This window comes from Acinonyx jubatus, chromosome D3, assembly GCF_027475565.1.
Source record: "Acinonyx jubatus isolate Ajub_Pintada_27869175 chromosome D3, VMU_Ajub_asm_v1.0, whole genome shotgun sequence".
NCBI classification, from domain to species: Eukaryota; Metazoa; Chordata; class Mammalia; order Carnivora; family Felidae; genus Acinonyx; species Acinonyx jubatus.
The window spans coordinates 33,769,860-33,788,341 of NC_069392.1; the positions used below are offsets into that span (position 1 = coordinate 33,769,860).

Below are 18,482 nucleotides of genomic sequence, written 5' to 3' on the forward strand. Positions count from 1 at the left end.
TACATGTATGATCGTAAAGGAGGAAAGGAAGTTGATTTTTTGAGGGTAGTTCTGGAAACATCTTCTGAGAGAATTTGAGATTTAAGAATAGCACATTCAAAATTCTTATTGAGTGAGCCTGAAATTAGCATGAAGTTATAGTATGTCTGAGCATTGTTAGCAAGGAATAGAAAGGAGGTTTGCTTGTGGTATTCATGCAGGTACAACCAGGATTGTCTCCACTGAATTAGAATGTACTCTTGAAGGGGACTAGGGCTTCTCTGTATTCCTTCTCTCCTCTGCTCCAAAAGCTGAGAGTGTCAGGTAATCGGAAGAGGAATAATGTGACACCTGGGCTTCCAGGTGTGTGAAGGCAAAGGGTCTTTTGATTTGGAAAAGACAGCATGATCTTTGCTTCTTAACTTTAAAAAATGATGATTTGGGGGCACTTGGGTGGCTCAGTCGGTTAAGCTTCCAACTCTTGATTGCGGCTCAGGTCATGATCTCACAGTTTGTGAGTTCAGGCCCCGCATCTGGCTCTGCACTAAGAGTGCAGAGCCTGCTTGGGATTCTCTGTTATCCTCTCTCTCTGCCCCTCCCCTGCTCACTGTCTCTCTCAAAATAAATAAATGCACGTTTAAAAAAAATGATGGTTTTGATTAATAATAATTTTAATAAGGTCTTAGTAGAGCACAATTGAGTAAGTATATATGCTGCCTGGAATTGTCTGTTGCTCAAAGGAGGTGTACTGCTGTTGAATTTAACTAAGTTGTTGCTTAGCAATTTTTTTTTTTAATTTTTTTTTCAACGTTTTTTATTTATTTTTGGGACAGAGAGAGACAGAGCATGAATGGGGGAGGGGCAGAGAGAGAGGGAGACACAGAATCGGAAACAGGCTCCAGGCTCCGAGCCATCAGCCCAGAGCCTGACGCGGGGCTCGAACTCACGGACCACGAGATCGTGACCTGGCTGAAGTCGGCCGCTTAACCGACTGCGCCACCCAGGCGCCCCTTAGCAAATTTTAAATGCCATTCCTAATTATAGGGTGGTAATGTGGTTTATTTAGCCAGGTAAGAGGATTTTGCAAAATGTAGTAATGTTACTTTTTAAAAATTAGATGGCTAAGTTGATTTTGATTGGCCACATTCCTCTGCTGTTCCTGCCTCACTTCTGTATAAACCTTGTGTCCCACCTGTACTAATAGTTTTCCTTTACTTCTTCATTGTCTTCAGATTTCTTTGCTTAGAATGCCCTCTTCCTGCCCTCTGTCCTGCTTGGCAAAGTCCAGTATACCTTCCAAGAATTGCTTGACTTTTTGAAGCCTTCTTATATTCACTCACCAGGGCAGATTAGACATATAATAATGAACAACATATAATAGTTAACAGCATATTTTGTATGCTTACGCCATGTATCTTTTCTTAGTGTATATATGTAGACACATATAGATACCTGCATATATTTATACATGCATACTACATGCATACACTTTTTGTCTAATGTTTGTATTTGTGTTTCTTGTTGAGTGCCTGGCACTTAACAGTATATGTGCTGCCCTCTTACTGGTTGATGTGGATGACAACATTTAAAAACACATGGAAACCACATTGAGACTCACTGTATCTAGAAAGAAACCTACATGCAGGTGGGACAGAACGTTTACCTTATTTGCCTGACACCATATCATACTTTGTACACATTATCTTTGAATGTGTGTCTTAAAAAGTCTTGGCCTTTATTTAAGTCGCGTTATTTTATAGATGAGGAAGCAGACCCAAATTAATTAGGTATTTGTGTGAGTCCACATAGAGAGTTCATAAGTAGCAAAACATGACATTTGAACCCAGATCTGTCTTACTTTAAAGAGCCTTTGCCCTTTTCATACCACTTTGCTGTAACTATGTAGGGGTTAAATTAATCACCTTAAAAAATGGGTCCAACTTTTATGTTTTAGACATTCTTTTCCTTAAATTTAAAACAGCTGAAAATGGAACATTGCTTTCTCTGGTGTAGGGAGCTGAGAAAGTATGGAAATTTGGGGAGGTCAGATAATTTGAAGAAGCATTTCAGAGTGATCATTGTTTTTATATGCTTTTTGGTAAATTTGAAATTTCAAATAACATGGAAAGATGACATGGGTTTTTTTTACTTCATCAGTGGAGGAGACTAAGTTTTTAAAGCTATGAAACCCTAAAGGGCTGTTGCTGTCATAGTGAATTTCTGTAAACTTTAGTTATCTAGAAAGAAAGCCCTCAGGTGGGGTATGGAGGCATGAAATGTCTCTCTTCATCCACAGTAATATTCCTTGTCTTTGTCTATTTTGTCTAAGAATATCACCACTCCAGCTTTCTTATCTTACTATTTCATGTTTTGTCTTTAAAAAAAAAAAAAATCCTTGGGGCACCCGGGTGGTTCAGTTGGTTAAGCATCCAGCTCTCGGTTTTGGGTCAGGTCATGTTCTCACAATTTCGTGGGTTCAAGCCCTGCGTTGGGCTCTGTGCTGACAGTGCAGAGCCTGCTTGGGATTCTCTCTTTGTCTCTCCCCCAGGTGTACTCTGTATCAAAATAAATAATAAAAAAATAAAAATTCCTTTTCTTTTCAATCTCTTAGTTGAAATTTTGCCGTTAAAGCTATGTCTATGGTGGACATCCATAATTGGGTGTTACTTTTTTTTAATTGGGAATCTCTGCTTTTAAATGTTTAGTCCACTTATATGTAATGTAATTATTGGTCTGGTTGTGTTTAGGTCTGCTTTTTTCTTTTTCTTTTTCTTTGTTTTCAATTTAGTTTTTTCCTACTAGGGATAGCATGTGCGTGCCCATGTGCACACGTGTGTGCAGTAGGGGCAGAGAGAGAGGGGGAAAAAGAAAATCTTAAGTAGGCTCTGTGATCAGTGTGGAGCCTGATGCGGGGCTTGATCTCATGACCCTGAATCATGACCTGAACCCAAATCAAGAGTCCACACTTAACTGACTGAACCACCCAGGTACCCTTGGGTCTGCTTTTTTCTGTTTGTCTCTTTTTTTTCTTTCTTTTTTTTTTTTTTTCATGTTGCTTTTTTCCTGACTTTCTTTGGGGTTAATAATATTTTTTTTGTATCGCATTTTAATTCCCCTATTGGCTTTCTAGCTATGCTGCTTTCTTACATGTTTTTGAGATTACTCCTAAGGACTATAATTTGTCTTTAATTTATCATACTCTGTTTAAAGTTAGTGTTGTACTTTGCACAAACTATAGAATCCTTGTAGCAGTACAGCTACATTTACTCTATGTTGTCTGTTTTATCAGAGGATATTATTTACTGTACCATCACTCAGGGTATATGCTGTAGGATTTTTTTCATTCGTGGTAATAGTTTTTTTTATTGATTATTTTTGTGTTTTTCTTTTGTATAACCTGTGGTAGGTGTTTGCAGGATGACTGGGTAAGATCCAAGCGTGCAGTCTGTAACTGTGGTAACCAATCCTTGTGGCCTCCATAATGATGCTTTGCAGAGCTTTATTGGTCCAGTCAAGAATTGATGAAGAAATCTTGAATTCAGAAAGGACGATTCAGGCCAGAATGATTCCACAGATATTGGCAGGAGGCAGCAGTAATGGGAAATAGAAATGAAGCTTTGTCACCATTGCCTATGCCAGAGTGGAACACCTCCTTTTGTAGACAATTGTCAACCATGATAGAGTGGTGACAGAAGTTGAAGGAAAATAGATTTTGTTGCCCTCTGAGAATATAGTTCTCAAATACGGTAGTTCAATAATCTGCATTTGAGTTGGTAGGAATATTTATTAAAATGGGTGCTCCTGGGCCGCACTCCGAGCCTACATAATCAGTATTTGAATGTGTGACCTGGGAGTGTGCATTCAGAGATAAGTGCGCCAGGCTTGTCTTAAACACAGCAGTGTTCGATGGTTGCCCCTCTAGGCTTTGTAAGGACTAGAGTCAATGTTATTAATGTTTATCTTTAAGATTGACAAGTGTGAGGCTGATGAAACAGTTTGGTCATAGTCATAGAATTCTAGAGCCTGCATAAAGGCACTTTTGAGGCCATGCTAGCTCAACAGACGTGTGTGAGAAAGGAGAAAACAGAGGCCAAGTGAGAGCGTCTGAGCAGTTTTTACAGCTTTCTGATTCAAAATAAATAAGGTACTTTGCTGTGAGTTGTAGATCAGCACAACCTGTATAAAACTTCCTGCACTATGTAAGCAATTATTTCCATGTTAGGTGTTATTTTTAATCCATTTGGAAAATCTGCTGGGTTGTTGAGACTATTTGTGTTCAGCGTGATATAATTGACATGGTTGGGTTTAAATCTCTCATCTTGCTATTTCTCATCTGTTTGTCCTCTTATTTTATCCTCTTTTTCTTCCTTTTGGATTGAGTGTTTTTTATGATTCCATTTTATGGCGTTTATTGGCTTACTAGCTATATAACTTTTGGTGGGGTTGTTTTTGATGTTTAATGGTTGCTGTAGAGTTTATAATTAGTATACATCTTTAATTTACTACTGTCTGACTTCAAATAATACATATCTCTTCATATACAGTGTAAGAATGTTAGGAAGGTGGACTTTGCCTCTTTCCTGCCTTTGTGCTATTATAGTCATACATTTTACTTCTATATGTGTTAGAAATCCCACAGTACTTTTTAAAAACTTTTATTTAAATTCTGGTTAGCATACAGTGTGAAATTAGTTTCAGGTGTACAATATAATGATTCAGCAATTCTGTACATTACTCAGTGCTCACCACAAGTACACTTCTTAATCCCCATCACCCATTTCACCCATCCCCCCCATCCCCTCACCCCCCTCCCCTCTGGTAACTATTGTTTGTTCTCTATAGTTAAGAGTCCCCACAGTATGTTTTTTATCTTTTCATTTTGCAACACATATTTTTACTTTAAACAGTTATCTTTCAAAGAGATTTTTAAATATGAAAAGTCTTTAGTATTTACCCACCTATTTACCATTTCTGGCGCTCTTTAGTCCTTTGTGTAGGTCTGGATTTCCAATTGGTACAATTTTCTTTTGCTTGAAGGACTTACTTTAATATTTCTTACAGTGCAGGTTTGCCGGTGATGATGTCTGTCAGCTTTTGTGTGTCTGAAAAGGTCTATTGTACCTTTGTATTTGAAAGATACGAATTTCAAAGATATTTTAAAGATGCTTATTTACTGGGTATAGAGTTTTAGTTAGACTTTTTTTTCTTCTTCCTCTTTTAGCACTTTAAAGATTACTGTCTCCTGGCTTTTATTGTGATGAGAAAGTCTGCTGTAATTCTTATCTTTGTTTATAAGGGGAATTTTTCTCTGACTGCATTACAGAATTAAGAGTATCCGTGTTTGACATTTTATTTATCTACAAGTTGTTAGTGTTCTGATTGAACATGTGAGTTCTCAGTTATCACCCCATGCTGTTTCTGAAGCCTCTGACCGCTATGTTTCTAGAGACAACTAGACCTATCTGTAGGAAAAGGAGAGGAAGCATCCTTCAGTTATTCATGGCTTCCGAGTTGATGTAAGAGTCACTTGTGACCCTTTATACCACTCCAGAAACATTAAAGGCAGTTTTATTTAAGCTCTTCAGACAGGCAAGGGATACTTTTTTAGTTTCAAAGTGTTATAAGGAGTATTTCTGATGTCTCTGATAGTTGGTGTGGATGACTACAGCTCAGAGTCTGATGTGATTATTATACCTTCAGCCCTGGACTTTGTCTCACAAGATGAAATGTTGACGCCACTGGGGAGACTGGACAAGTATGCTGCAAGTGAGAACGTATTTAACAGGTACATGCATATTCTTTTCATTATGCAAGTGGAAGGAGGGTTTTCCTACATTAATTTCAGTAAGGAAAATACATACAGTTTTTTAGTTTAAAGTTGTATTGTTAACGTGCAGTCTCAGTCACCATGTTTTATTAATAATCACAGCCACAGCTTTTTTTATAATTGTTTACTCTTTAATCCTAGTAACCGTGTGGCACTCTTTCTTTGCTTTTTGGCCAAAACAAAAAATACCATTACTTTTTTGCTATTAGGCATAATTTTGATGATTGTGTAAAGCGATTACTGAGGGGAGTATATTCTTCTTTGAGCAGGTGATGTTGTATACCTACTGTGTGCCAGGTGATGTTCAAGGGGATTGGGACACACTTCCTAATGCATTGTTTCTCCAATGGTGGTCCCCAGATCACCTGTATCAGACTTTTCTGATAAGTCTTTGCTTAAATTTTTGAGTATAGATGTGTAAAACTCATTTAGTAAAAATGTGTGAAGGTCATCTGTATAATGAAGAGTGTGTGTATTTTCCCATTGTTTGATAATTGAAGATCACGCTTGAAATTTTATAGAATTTTCAGTGACCTTAGAAATTTGTTACATCAGTTAAAGATGAAAAATATTTTGGTAACTATTCTCTCTCATCTTGGTAAAATAAAATCCATAGTGGCATTTGTCACTTAGGAAATCAGTGACTTAATTTATGTTATAAAATGTATAAAAAATTTTCTTTATAACTATATAGATTCTACACTTTGAAATTCTAAAATTCCACTAAATGCTATATTATTTTCTTTTCCTCTTAGACAAATGGTGGCCCGGAGTTTGCTGGACACGTTGAGGGAAGTCTGTGATGATGAAAGAGATTGCATTGCTGTTTTGGAAAGAATTAGCAGATTAGCTGACGATTCAGGTATATTTTTAATGCAGAGAAAGGTTTCTTTTACCAAATTTGAGTTTTTAAAAACTATTGAAAAAACTTAGTGTGATATGAGACTTCTTTAAAAGATTTCCTAAGTAAATTCCCAACTGTGTCAGTAACAAGAAAATCCTGTTCCTAAGATTCATACATTTTATAGTTGGTCTCTGTTTAGTTTAATTTTGGAAATTTCTCATCAGAAAAATCTAAAAATACTGTTTTGCATCATGTATGTTAATTGTAGGATTACTAAAAACGTAAAAATAATTTTGAATAAGTTTTAAAAAGGGACAGAGTGGGCTGTAAACTTTTTGAGGCAAATATAAAATGCTTCCTTTTTGTATGCTTTCTCACTTGCAAAAAAATGTCAGTTACACATGGTAAAGCTAAAGGTTTTTGTCTCCAAAGCAAAGCTAGAACTGTCTGCTTAAGAAAGAGGTAAACCTGATTTGAGGCTTGGAATATGGTTATATTAAGTTTCTTTAAAATATTTTTTCTTGTGAAATATGTATAACATGCAATTTACCATTTTAACATAATCTTAAGTCATAAGCGTGTTTTCATTTTAGAAAGATTCAAAAGTAAATAATTTTTTTTCTTTAGCCTATTATCTCTTTATTAAAATGTGTTATTTTTCACTTTCTAACAAACTTTTTGTCATGTCAGCAGTCTCATTTTTTAATTTTTAGATGAGCCTGTCTTTTGGTGAGCAGTTTGTTTTGTAGGAATATGTTTTACTATTTACGTAAGCATTAAGTAATTTTTATTTTCCTATAGGGTAGAAAAAATATTTGTAAGTTAATCTTTTTCATTACGATGTTCTTTGTATGTACTTGCTTATGTGTATGCTTGTGCCAGAATGGTTTTAGGAGAGTCTCATCAATTATAATTTTTCCTTATAATTTTAACTGATCAGAAATATAACAATTTGACTTAAAATTTTGGCTCATCCCATTGTGGTTTTTTCCTTCTTAGTAGAAATAGATATTCCTTATGGAGGAATTTTTGTTTATTTTCTTTTACCTGTTTACCACCTATAGTGCTGGTTTTTATTAATATATATGTATATACAGTTGACCCTTCAACAGCATGGGTTTGAACTGTGTACAGGTCCAGTTTTACAGATTTTTTTCAGTGAGTACAGTACTATAAGTTTATTTTCCTTATGATTTTCTTAATATTTTCTTTTCTCTAGCTAACTTTATTGTAAGAATACAGTATTCAATACATATAATATAGAAATTATGTGTTAATCAACTGTTTGTTATTGGTAAGGCTTCCAGTCAATAGGAGGCGATTAGTAGGTTTTTGGGGAGTCAAAAGATGCATGTGGATCTTCTGCACAAAGGACGTCAGTCCCTCAGCCCCCTAGTTGTTCAAGGGTAAACTTTATGTAAAAAAAAAATTTTTTTTTTTTTTGATGTTTAGGGACACAGTGCAAGCAGGGGAGGGGCAGAGAGATGCATACAGAATCCGAAGCAGGCTCCAGGCTATGAGCTGTCAGCACGGAGCCCGACGCGGGGTTCAAAACTCACAAACTATGAGATCATGACCTGAACTGAAGTCAGATGCTTAACCGACTAAGCCACCCAGGTGCTAGATTTCAAAAATATATTCTTGGGGCGCCTGGGTAGCTCAGTCGGTTAAGTGTCTGGCTCTTGGTTTCAGCTCAGGTTATGATCTCACAGTTTGTGAGTTTGAGCCCCACATCGGGCTCTGAGCTGACAGCATGGAGCCTGCTTGGGATTCTTTCTCTCCCTGTCTCTCTGCCCCTTCCCAACTTGCTCACTCTCAAAGTCAATAAATAAACTTAAACGATATATATATTCTCAAGTTGTTAAGTTCATGGTAAATATCTCTATTGACATTTATATATTTTATTCAGTAAACATAATACAGTGTGCAGTCCTATGCCAGAATCTAGGATAAATGCTAGAGCAGTTACTAAGGTGAATAAGAATTTCTGTCATCAAATTAACAGTTTGATGAATGCAGCTAACTCCTAAACAATAAATTATAATGGAGAGGATTAGCACTGGCTTCAGAATGTTAGTGACGTTGAGTTGGATTTAGTAGAATGATGAAGTATGAAGAAGGGAAGGAGCATACTCAGGAGAAGAGAAGACAAGGCCGGTTTAGAGGTTTAAGGAGTTCAAGATAGTGGCCCATTTGCCCAACAGGTAGGTTACTGAGTCTACAGTTTAAAGTAATGAGGCTGTTCAGTAAGGTAGTTGGGGTCTGGATTGTAAGGATTTATACTGTATGCCGTACTAGAGAGTTTGTGTTTTTGTGATTTAGAACGATAATGTACCAGTGTGGACTGACTTGGTGAAAAACATGGGCAACAGGAACACTTGTTGGGAGGGACTCTGTTACTTTAATATTGAATGAAACTTACTACAAAAAGTCACGGACTATAAATTTTCAGCCCCATGAAGTAAAGCAAAATGAAGCCATGTAATTGGTACTCAGCTCAAGAAATAGAACTAGCGTCCCAGAAACCATTTCAGGGCACCCCCTCATTTCTGTCCTGTTCTTGTTCCCCAAGGAAATCAATATCTTGACCACTAAGTATATAGGTTGGTTTGCCTGTTTGCCTCTCTGAACTTTATATGGAATCATACTAAATATGTTCTTTTGTGTCTAGCTGCTTCATACTTCTGAAGCTTGTTATGTTGTTGGGGTGTAACTGTATTTATGGATTTTTTAAATTGAACCAGAAAAGAGTTGGATGAAAGATGTACCAATGAGGGTAAAAAAAAATTAGTAAGTTAGTAGTAAGTCTAACCAAGCATTTGCTATATAAAATCATAAAAATCTACACTTTAGAGGGAAAAAAAAAGTCAAGATCAAAGTTGATAAGGATAAGGCAGACAGAAGATTTAAAGGTTCTAAGCCCCTTGTTTGCTTAGGAGAATGGAATATATGCATTAATTTTACAACTGTATATTTTTCAGTAGTCCTTAACTTGGATGTCATGATCAGCCCAGCCCACCAAGTTAGAGACTTTAGGCTCAACTCCCTTCTTCTTCACTCCCTTCAACCATCGCAGTAGCTCTGAAATCCCTCCCCAGCCCTTCAGTTTCTCCCAGACAGCTCACAGTGGGTTCATTTCTCAGCTCCGTTTTGGTCCGTTGCCTAAGAAGGCTTTGAAGAAAGAAAACGTACTGATTTCATTCTCAACTAAAACTGTAACTTGTGTCCTTCATGTACTTCAAAAATACATGTAACTATTAGGTCAGTTAGCAAATTCAGGGTTAATGAGGAAAAGGAGAGGCCTAGGTCTTTTTTTTTTTTTTTAACTAATTTTTTATTTTTCAAAGCAGAAGCACTATTTTTGTTCAATTATGGTCTAACTTCAAATGGCACAGCCCTGTAATAGAAATTCCACATACTGGTTTGTTGATAAGATTCTTAGCTTTGTAAAATGCTAGTACATTTTCTGCTGATACTTTCATTAATTTCTATTTGTTGAAGTCAGAAATTTCCTCTGGCCCCATGCATGCATATTTACCTTAAAGTAACTTTAATAATATAAAGTTCTAACAGAGTCTAATATGGTGAATTGTATTGATAATCCATCATGTCTATGTATGTCTTAGTCATTTGCATTTCTTCTATGAATTACTTGTCTGTATCCTTATTTTCTTTCTTGTATTCATTTGAACAGTGGATTCTTGGTTTATAGTTATTAATACTTTGTTATGTGTGTATTTTCTCCCAGGCTGGTTTGCCTTTTAACTGAGTATGGGACCTGTTGTCTGTATTGAAGGCTTTATAAAATGGAATTAGTTGGTCTCTTGGTTGGTTTGGGGGTTTTCTTTGCCTTTGAAGGGCTTCCTGCCTCAAGGTGAAACATTTTTTTAAAGTGTTGTCTTTTAGTGCTTTTGATCTTTAAAAAAAAAAAAATAAAGTTTGGAACTTTAATTCACTTAGAGTTTAAGCTGTGTAGTATAGGAATCACCCTTTTTTCCTCACCTCACATAACTAGCTGATTCTCTGCCATTACTCTTAGACACTTCCCTTTTGAAACCAGAGATTTGAAATGCTGTATTTGTCACACTTAAATGTGCTCTATTTACTTGGGTCTCTTCAGGTTTTTGGTTTTGTTTTGTTTTTTTTTTCCTCTAACTGTATTGGTCTTCTTTAATGGTCATTTACCATTTTAGTCATAATTTTAACTATAAATTCTCCAGGCAGTGATTAAATTTATTAGGAACCAGTCCTTATGGCTTGTCCTAAGAGGCTCTTAAATAGTTGAGTTTATAGATAATCTATATTTTGTTGATGTGAATATTGGATACTTAACCCCTAGCATATGTGGCACAATGTAGGTGATGGATGAATTCAGTCATGATAGGAAATGATTGCATACTCAGTGTGTTGTATGAAAATAGAAGTGTGGGATGGGAGTCGGGTCTTCTTTCACTCGTGCGTTGACCTGCCTAGGGTTGTGAAAAGGATCCCAGAGTCAGAGAACATTTTGTAAGCCCTTTGAATGCTGAGGATGGAAGTCCAGAGCTTTCCTAGTCTTAAGCCCATGCATAGATTTTGTTACTGTGGGAGAATGTGTTTGCTCATATTTCTATTATTTCAATAGAGCCAACTGTGAGAGCAGAGCTGATGGAACAGGTGCCTCACATTGCATTGTTTTGTCAAGAAAACCGGCCTTCAATCCCATATGCTTTTTCCAAATACTTACTACCTATTGTGGTTAGATATCTCGCAGATCAGAATAATCAGGTAAGAGTGCCATTTATGTGTTCTTAATGGAAATTTGTGTAGTATGACGTATGTAGAATGGCCTACCCTAGGGGGTCTCATTTAAATTTTTTTTCCTCCTCCACTCATCATTCCATTTTTTGAGATGACCGTTTGTCTTAGACAAGATACATTGAGAGTGTTGCAAATCTAGGGAGTCTCATTAATGCATTAGAGACAGTGTCATTTGCTGCATTCCCCCATGGTACCCTCATGGGTGTCCCTCAGAAAGTTTGCTGATTTGTGAGTCACCATTTGTCATATCACAGTCTGCAGGGGTTCTGTGTTTGCAACAGTTGGAGAACATAGCCGTCAATTTTTATTTGCAGCTATTTGCAACGTTTTGCCACTTACGGATCCCTTTGAAATGAAAAGTTTTCCGTTTTGTGAAAATCAAGTGATAGAGTTTTGTTGTGTCTGTACTTTGTTAACACTGCTGATTTTTTTCATAGGTAAGAAAAACAAGTCAGGCAGCTTTGCTGGCTCTGCTGGAGCAGGAGTTAATTGAGCGATTTGATGTGGAGACCAAAGTGTGCCCTGTCCTCATAGAGCTCACTGCCCCAGATAGCAACGATGATGTGAAAACAGAAGCTGTGGCTGTAAGTAGAAGGCATTTTTTTCTGTTTAGGTAAAAATAAGTCACTAAACTGACAAATAATGATGGCCCAAATATTACACTGCATTCTGTGCTATGGAGTTTATACATATTAAGTATCAAAGTAACCACAGATCATTAGAAAGGGCTAGAAAGGGACATAGGCATACAAAACAGGTCCGTGTTCTTCGGGCCCCATGTTATGCTTTGTACCTGTGAATTAGAGGGCTCTATCACTGAGCTCTGAGGAAGCAGATATGCAGCAAGAGAGTAAGAAGTAACTATAAGTTCATTGTTATGGAAAAATAAGATGGGAGAAATAATCAGTGTAGTTAAAACAAAAACACAGCCCTGTACTGGGTGAAGAAACATTTGTGAAACTCTAGTTGCTGCCATTGAACACTTTCAGAGCACTGTGTAAACACAGAAGAAAAAAAAAAATCTTACCTCCTGCCCTTGACAGTCTGGTCTTTCAGAAAAGAATAGTCAGGTGAGTAGTTTTATGATATATGTGATACAAATCGTGATTATAAGAAAAATGCACAGATTAAATCATTATGTGCATAACAAAGTCAGGTATAATAAGTCCCTCTAAAAATTCAAATCTCTTTGGGTAGTGAGAGTTTACTGTTTAAATCTAAAATAATATAATTGCACTTTTGTTGATATAAAAAAAATTATACCAAAATTGTATTGTGTTTCTGGATCATTAGAAGAATGAATTAGGTCATCTCTCTAGTCCCATTTCCTTTGGAAATTTCTTGATTCCATTATTTTAGACACACTGTATAAGTGAATAATAAATTTAGGCACTTTTCAGTAATACCATTTTTATTGAAATGAAATTCACATAATAAAAAACTGCCTTTTATTTTTCATTTTTTTATTTTTTTTATTTTTTATTTTTTTTAAATTTTTTTTAACGTTTATTTTTGGGACAGAGAGAGACAGAGCATGAACGGGGGAGGGGCAGAGAGAGAGGGAGACACAGAATCAGAAGCAGGCTCCAGGCTCTGAGCCATCAGCCCAGAGCCCAATGTGGGGCTCGAACTCACGGACCGGGAGATCGTGACCTGAGCTGAAGTCGGACGCTTAACCGACTGAGCCACCCAGGCGCCCCTATTTTTTATTTTTTTTAATGTATTTTTGAGAGAGAGAGACAGAGTGCAAGCGGGGGAGGGGCGGGGGGGGAGGGGGAGACATGGAATCCGAAGCAGGCCGCAGGCTCCAAGCTGTCAGTGCAGAGCCTGACATATGGGGCTCAAACTCATGAACCGTGAGATCATGACCTGAGCCGAAGTCAAACACTTAACTGACTGAGCCACCCAGGCGCCCCCAAAAACCGCTTTTTAAAGCACACAGTGAAGTTAGCATTTAGTACATCCACAGTGTTGTACAACCAGCACCTCTGTCAAATCCCAAACATAGGTTTTATTTTATTTTGTTTTGCTTAATTTCACAAGTTCCTCAGTAAAGGAAATCAGTTTTTGGGGAACTCAGAGTTTAACTTGCTCTTTTATTTTTATTGGATTTAACAATAATGAAACATGGTAACTGTAGTAAAAAGACTGTATTTAGCAGTAGTATGAAACCCAGAATTCTTTTACCGGTCGGTTTATTTAGTCATGTTTTGCATTCCCTGGTCCTAATAATTGTTCTCTGTCTTGGGAATAATTCTTTCTGATGAATTTAATTATGCTACATTAGTGATACAGTATAACTTTGGATCTTTAGAATTTGAAAATGCTTAGAAATAGTAGGGAGTCAAAAAACAAAACTGGTTTTGGGATTTGGGAGATTTCAGATGTTATCTCCAGTTCTGAGGATGCTGGGATTTTGATGGGGATAGTGTTGAATCTGTAGATCAATTTAGGGATAGTTGCCCACCTAAAAATCTGTGAGCATGTAGGTCTCTCCATTTATTTAGGTCTTTTATGTATCTCATTAGTGTTCTGTAGTTTTGGGTAAACAGAACGTATGTAATTTGTTGAACTGTGTTTCTTAACATTGTTGTCAGTGATACTGCTGTTAAATGTTTTCAGTTCGTTGCTAATTTATAGAAATACATTTGATTTTTATGTTCTGACATAAGTGCTGTAAACTTCCTAAGTACACTTATTTGTCTGGTGGCCTCTTTGTAGATTCCTTGGGGTTTTCTAGCTAGACAGTCCTGCCGTGTGTGAATGGAGTTTTCTTTCTTTGCAATCTCTATTCCATTTACTTCTAATCCTATTTGTATGGCTAGGAGTAGATGTAACAGATAAATAATAATAGGCCATCAGATTTCTTTCTGTACTAACTGGGAGAGTGGGGAAGGGGGATTTATTTAAATAACATTGGGCAGGTTTTCAAACATAGTTCATTCTCACTTTGCCTGGTACTGCGTTAACTGAAACTGTGCGTTGGAACCGTGTCCTTGTCTTCCTTGGAACCAAGGCAGTTCTCTTATGCACAAGTTTCTGTTAAAACGGTACTTTGCAAGGTAATGACTGCCTCCAAATAAGTCTTAACAGCACAAATATACTAAATCCACATTCTTCTTATGGATAATCTTTCCCGTTGAACAGTTACCACTCATTTTCTTACTGGGAAAATGTAGAGGATTCTGCTTTTAAATTATCAGGCAAAATGATTAATAAGATTGAAACTATAGATGAAAATGAAATTTTTCAGATTCTCTCTGGGTTTACTGTGCATTTAGTAATTATTGATTGATTTTATTGGTGGTAGTATCTATTTTTCTGTCTTCAACTTGGATAAATAAGATGAATGTTTTTTGTGATGTTTGCGGTGTGATGCCATATCCTATTTTATATTTCCTGAAGTATATACTTTTAACAAGTTAGCAAACTTAACTGGAAAAGTCTTAACTTGAAGATATTTTCAGTGTGCTTTTGTTCTTATCCATTTTAGATAATGTGCAAAATGGCTCCCATGGTTGGGAAGGACATTACAGAGCGTCTTATCCTCCCTAGGTTTTGTGAGATGTGCTGTGATTGCAGAATGTTTCATGTTCGAAAGGTATTTTTTAGGCATTTTGTTTGTTTAAGAACATGTGGTTTTAGTGGTTACTGTATTGATATGTGAAACGTAGAAGATTATTTGTAAAGCAGTGTATTTGTAATATTTTGAAATGTCAGTGATGCTTTTGTTGGCAGGTCTGTGCTGCCAATTTTGGAGATATTTGCAGCGTGGTTGGCCAGCAAGCTACTGAGGAGATGTTGGTAAGTATTGCAGAAATAAAGGGGTAAATAAAGGAGCAAGCAATACGGTACAGAGTAACACGTGAATTTGCAGTGCATGCATTCACCCCACATTTTATGAACACAATTCCGTGAATGTAAACCAGAAAGATAATATGACCTTGAGAGTTTAAATTTCTGTAATCTGGGCCCTTGAATTGCGTTTAGATGATGGTTTGTTAAAACTGAATGTACGTGATGCGTAAGAACCATTGATTTGTTTTTACCTCTCCCATTTTCTATTAAACAAATCAGTTCTTTCTTTATTCAAACAAGTCCGTAATTTAACTGCAACTCTCAAGTATTTCAGTGACAAATTAAACCTACGTCGTTATTTCTAAATGGTGAGTACATGGGATATACATGCTTAAAGTAGAAGTTAACATACTTGAAGAGCTTCTGAAGCCATCTGTTAGGCAAAACAGTATAGGTACAAGCTTTTGAATAACATTTAACCTTTATTTGTTGGGTTTGCTCTTCCATAGTCAACATTGTTGTGAATTAGGTGTGATTTATTTAAAATTACTGAGTGTTAATGCTACATGGTTTTTCTAAATTGTTATAGGAAAATCTAATATTTTAAAAACAGAAAATGAAATAAAAGTAACCACTGAAACCTGGTTTGTCTGCCTAACAAAACCCTATCCTTGCATAGCTGCCCAGGTTTTTCCAGCTTTGTTCTGACAATGTGTGGGGAGTCCGGAAGGCTTGTGCTGAATGCTTCATGGCGGTTTCCTGCGCAACATGTCAAGAGATCCGGCGGACTAAATTGTCAGCACTGTTTATTAATTTGATCAGTGATCCTTCACGTTGGGTAGGGCTTTGTCTAATTATCATTTTTGGAAAATAATACATTTTACATAAAACATGGTTTTGATTTCATAATTTAAGAAACAATTTATTCAGAGTATGTTATTGTTAATACTTTTAGGAATAGGCAATAAGTAAACTACTGTATTACTTTTGTTTATTAAACTGGGCAGAACTTCGGTACAGATGTAAATCATGTTCATTCTATTGATATGTTGTGCTATATTGATTTTCAGATGTTAACTGACTTTTAGTAAGTCTTACCTGGTCATAGTGTAATAATTCTTGCTGTGTTGCTGGATTCAGTTTGCTACTATTTTGTTAGGGGTTTTCATAGTTTTGTAAAAGATAATGGTCTGTAGCTTCCTTGTGATGGCTTTTTGTTGGTTTTCTTTTGTTTGTTTTGTTAACACAGTAATGCCTCATAGAACAAGTTTAGGAAGTACTCCCTCCTCTTCTATGTTTTGGGAGAATTTTCGAAGAATTGGTGTTCTTTTTTAAATGTTGAGTAGAAATAAGTGATGCGATCTCAGTTTTAACTTTTCTTTGTGTGCGGTTTTTTTGTTTTGTTTTGATTTTGGGTTTTTTTTTTTACTACTCGCTCGTTACAGGGCTATTAAGTTTATTTTCACTTGTTAAAGAGTTACTCAGTTGATTTCCTCTTGGGTCAGAGTTGATAGTTTGTCTAGGAATTCGTCTGTTTCATGTAAGTGCTCTAATTTGCTGGTATATGATCCATAGTATTTACTTCATAATCTTTGTATTTCTCTAACATTAGTAGTAATATCCCTTCTTTTTGACTCTAGTAATTTGAGTCCTGTCTCTTTGTTTCTGCTAAAGGTTTTTCTGTTTTCTTCAGCCTTTTACAACTTTGGCCTCACTGATTTTCTCTAAATTTCTGTCCTTTATTTCATTAACTTCCACTCTAATCTTTATTATACCCTCTCTTCTGCTTGCTTTTGCTCTTCTTTTTCCAGTGTCTTGAGGTAGAAGATTAAGTTATCAATTTGAGATCATTCTTTTTTCTTTGAATTACCATCCAGGGTAACTGGCTTTCAACCTGAAGAGCTTCCTTTCATATTTACCGTAATGTAAATATGGTAGCAGTAAATTCTCAATTTCTGTTCATTCGGGAATATCTTTATTTTGCCTTCGTTTTTGAAAGATAGCTTTGTTGGGTATAGGATTCTTGGCTAACGGGGTTTTTCTTTGCGCACGTTGAATACGTTGTCCCCACTGCCTTCTGGTCTGTCTCTCCTGTTTTTGCCAGGAAATTAAGTGTTTATTGGGGTTCCCTTGTAAATGATATGTCACTTTCCTTTTGCTGCTTTCAAGATTTTCTTCTTGTTTTGACTCCTGGCATTTTTACTACGATGTATTTATAGATCTCCATTGGTTCATCCTACTTTGTTGAGCTTCTTTGATGTGTATGTTACTGATTTTTAATAAATTTGGGATGTTTTAAGCCATCATTTCTCCAAATACTGTCTTTTCTGACTCTTCTGGTATTCCTATTGTACATATGTTGGTACACTTTATGTCCCACATTTTCTGAGATTCTGTTCATTTTTCCTCATTTTCTTCTTTCTGTTCTTCATCTTGCCTAATCTATAATGATGCACCTTGTCTTCACTGATTCTTTTTTTCTACCAGTTCAGATCTATTTATGTGGTGTTTTTATTTCAGTTGTTGTACTTTTCAACTCTAGAATTTCCATCTGATTCTCTTCATGAACCTGCATTTGATAGGACACTGTCCTCATACCTTGCTTTACTTCCTTAATCCTGCTTTCATTCTGTTCTGTCAATAATTTATAATGGTCGCTTTGAAGTTTTTTTCTAAGTCCAACATCTTACTGTTCCCACACATAATTTCTGTTCCCTAACTTTTCCCCCAGTGTATGGACCATACTTTTTTGTTCCTTTTCATGCCTTCTATTTATTTATTTTTGAAACTGGTCATTTTAGGTAACACAGCAAATTTGGGGACTGGTACCCCTCTCTGGGGCTTGTTATGATGACCTACTTATTTGCTTAGTGACTGGCAGGAATGCTTTAGTGGACTCTTATTCCCCCTCCAGGAGGCGCAGCCCTGGGCATGCCCACAGCCACCCTGGGATGACCGCATTTTAGTGGGAGTGGTGGCTGCCTCGGGGTGGGCAGCCAGAGGTACTCTTGGCTCCTCTATCCTGGAGGAGGGGCCCCATAAGCTGGGGCAGGGGCCGTATTCTGAGTATTCTCATGGCCCAGTGTTCTGAGCCAGATCCAAGGTAGAGCTTCCATTCTACCCATAGGCGTTGTTCAGAAGAAGGGAGCCCCTGCACCCACTGTACTTGTCCAGGACCTGGCCTCAGCATCAGGTAGCTGGGGCAGGAGGAGAAACCTCAAAATCCCTCTGGCT

The 18,482-nt window shown here is 36.7% G+C and overlaps 1 protein-coding gene across 10 annotated transcripts in view; it reads left to right on the forward strand.

The window, feature by feature from the left end:
* Positions 1-18,482, forward strand: part of PPP4R1 (protein phosphatase 4 regulatory subunit 1) — a 63,801-nt gene that overhangs the window by 14,488 nt on the left and 30,831 nt on the right. For 5 of the 10 annotated variants that reach the window (XM_027068486.2, XM_053205482.1, XM_027068480.2 and 2 more), the window contains 7 exons: positions 5,629-5,764; positions 6,562-6,668; positions 11,275-11,417; positions 11,888-12,034; positions 14,944-15,051; positions 15,189-15,254; positions 15,928-16,086. In XM_027068486.2, the coding sequence (XP_026924287.1) occupies positions 5,629-5,764; positions 6,562-6,668; positions 11,275-11,417; positions 11,888-12,034; positions 14,944-15,051; positions 15,189-15,254; positions 15,928-16,086 (866 nt within the window). The remainder of the gene's footprint in view (positions 1-5,628; positions 5,765-6,561; positions 6,669-11,274; positions 11,418-11,887; positions 12,035-14,943; positions 15,052-15,188; positions 15,255-15,927; positions 16,087-18,482) is intronic. The other 5 variants (XM_027068485.2, XM_027068481.2, XM_027068484.2 and 2 more) reach the window with 1 other exon arrangement.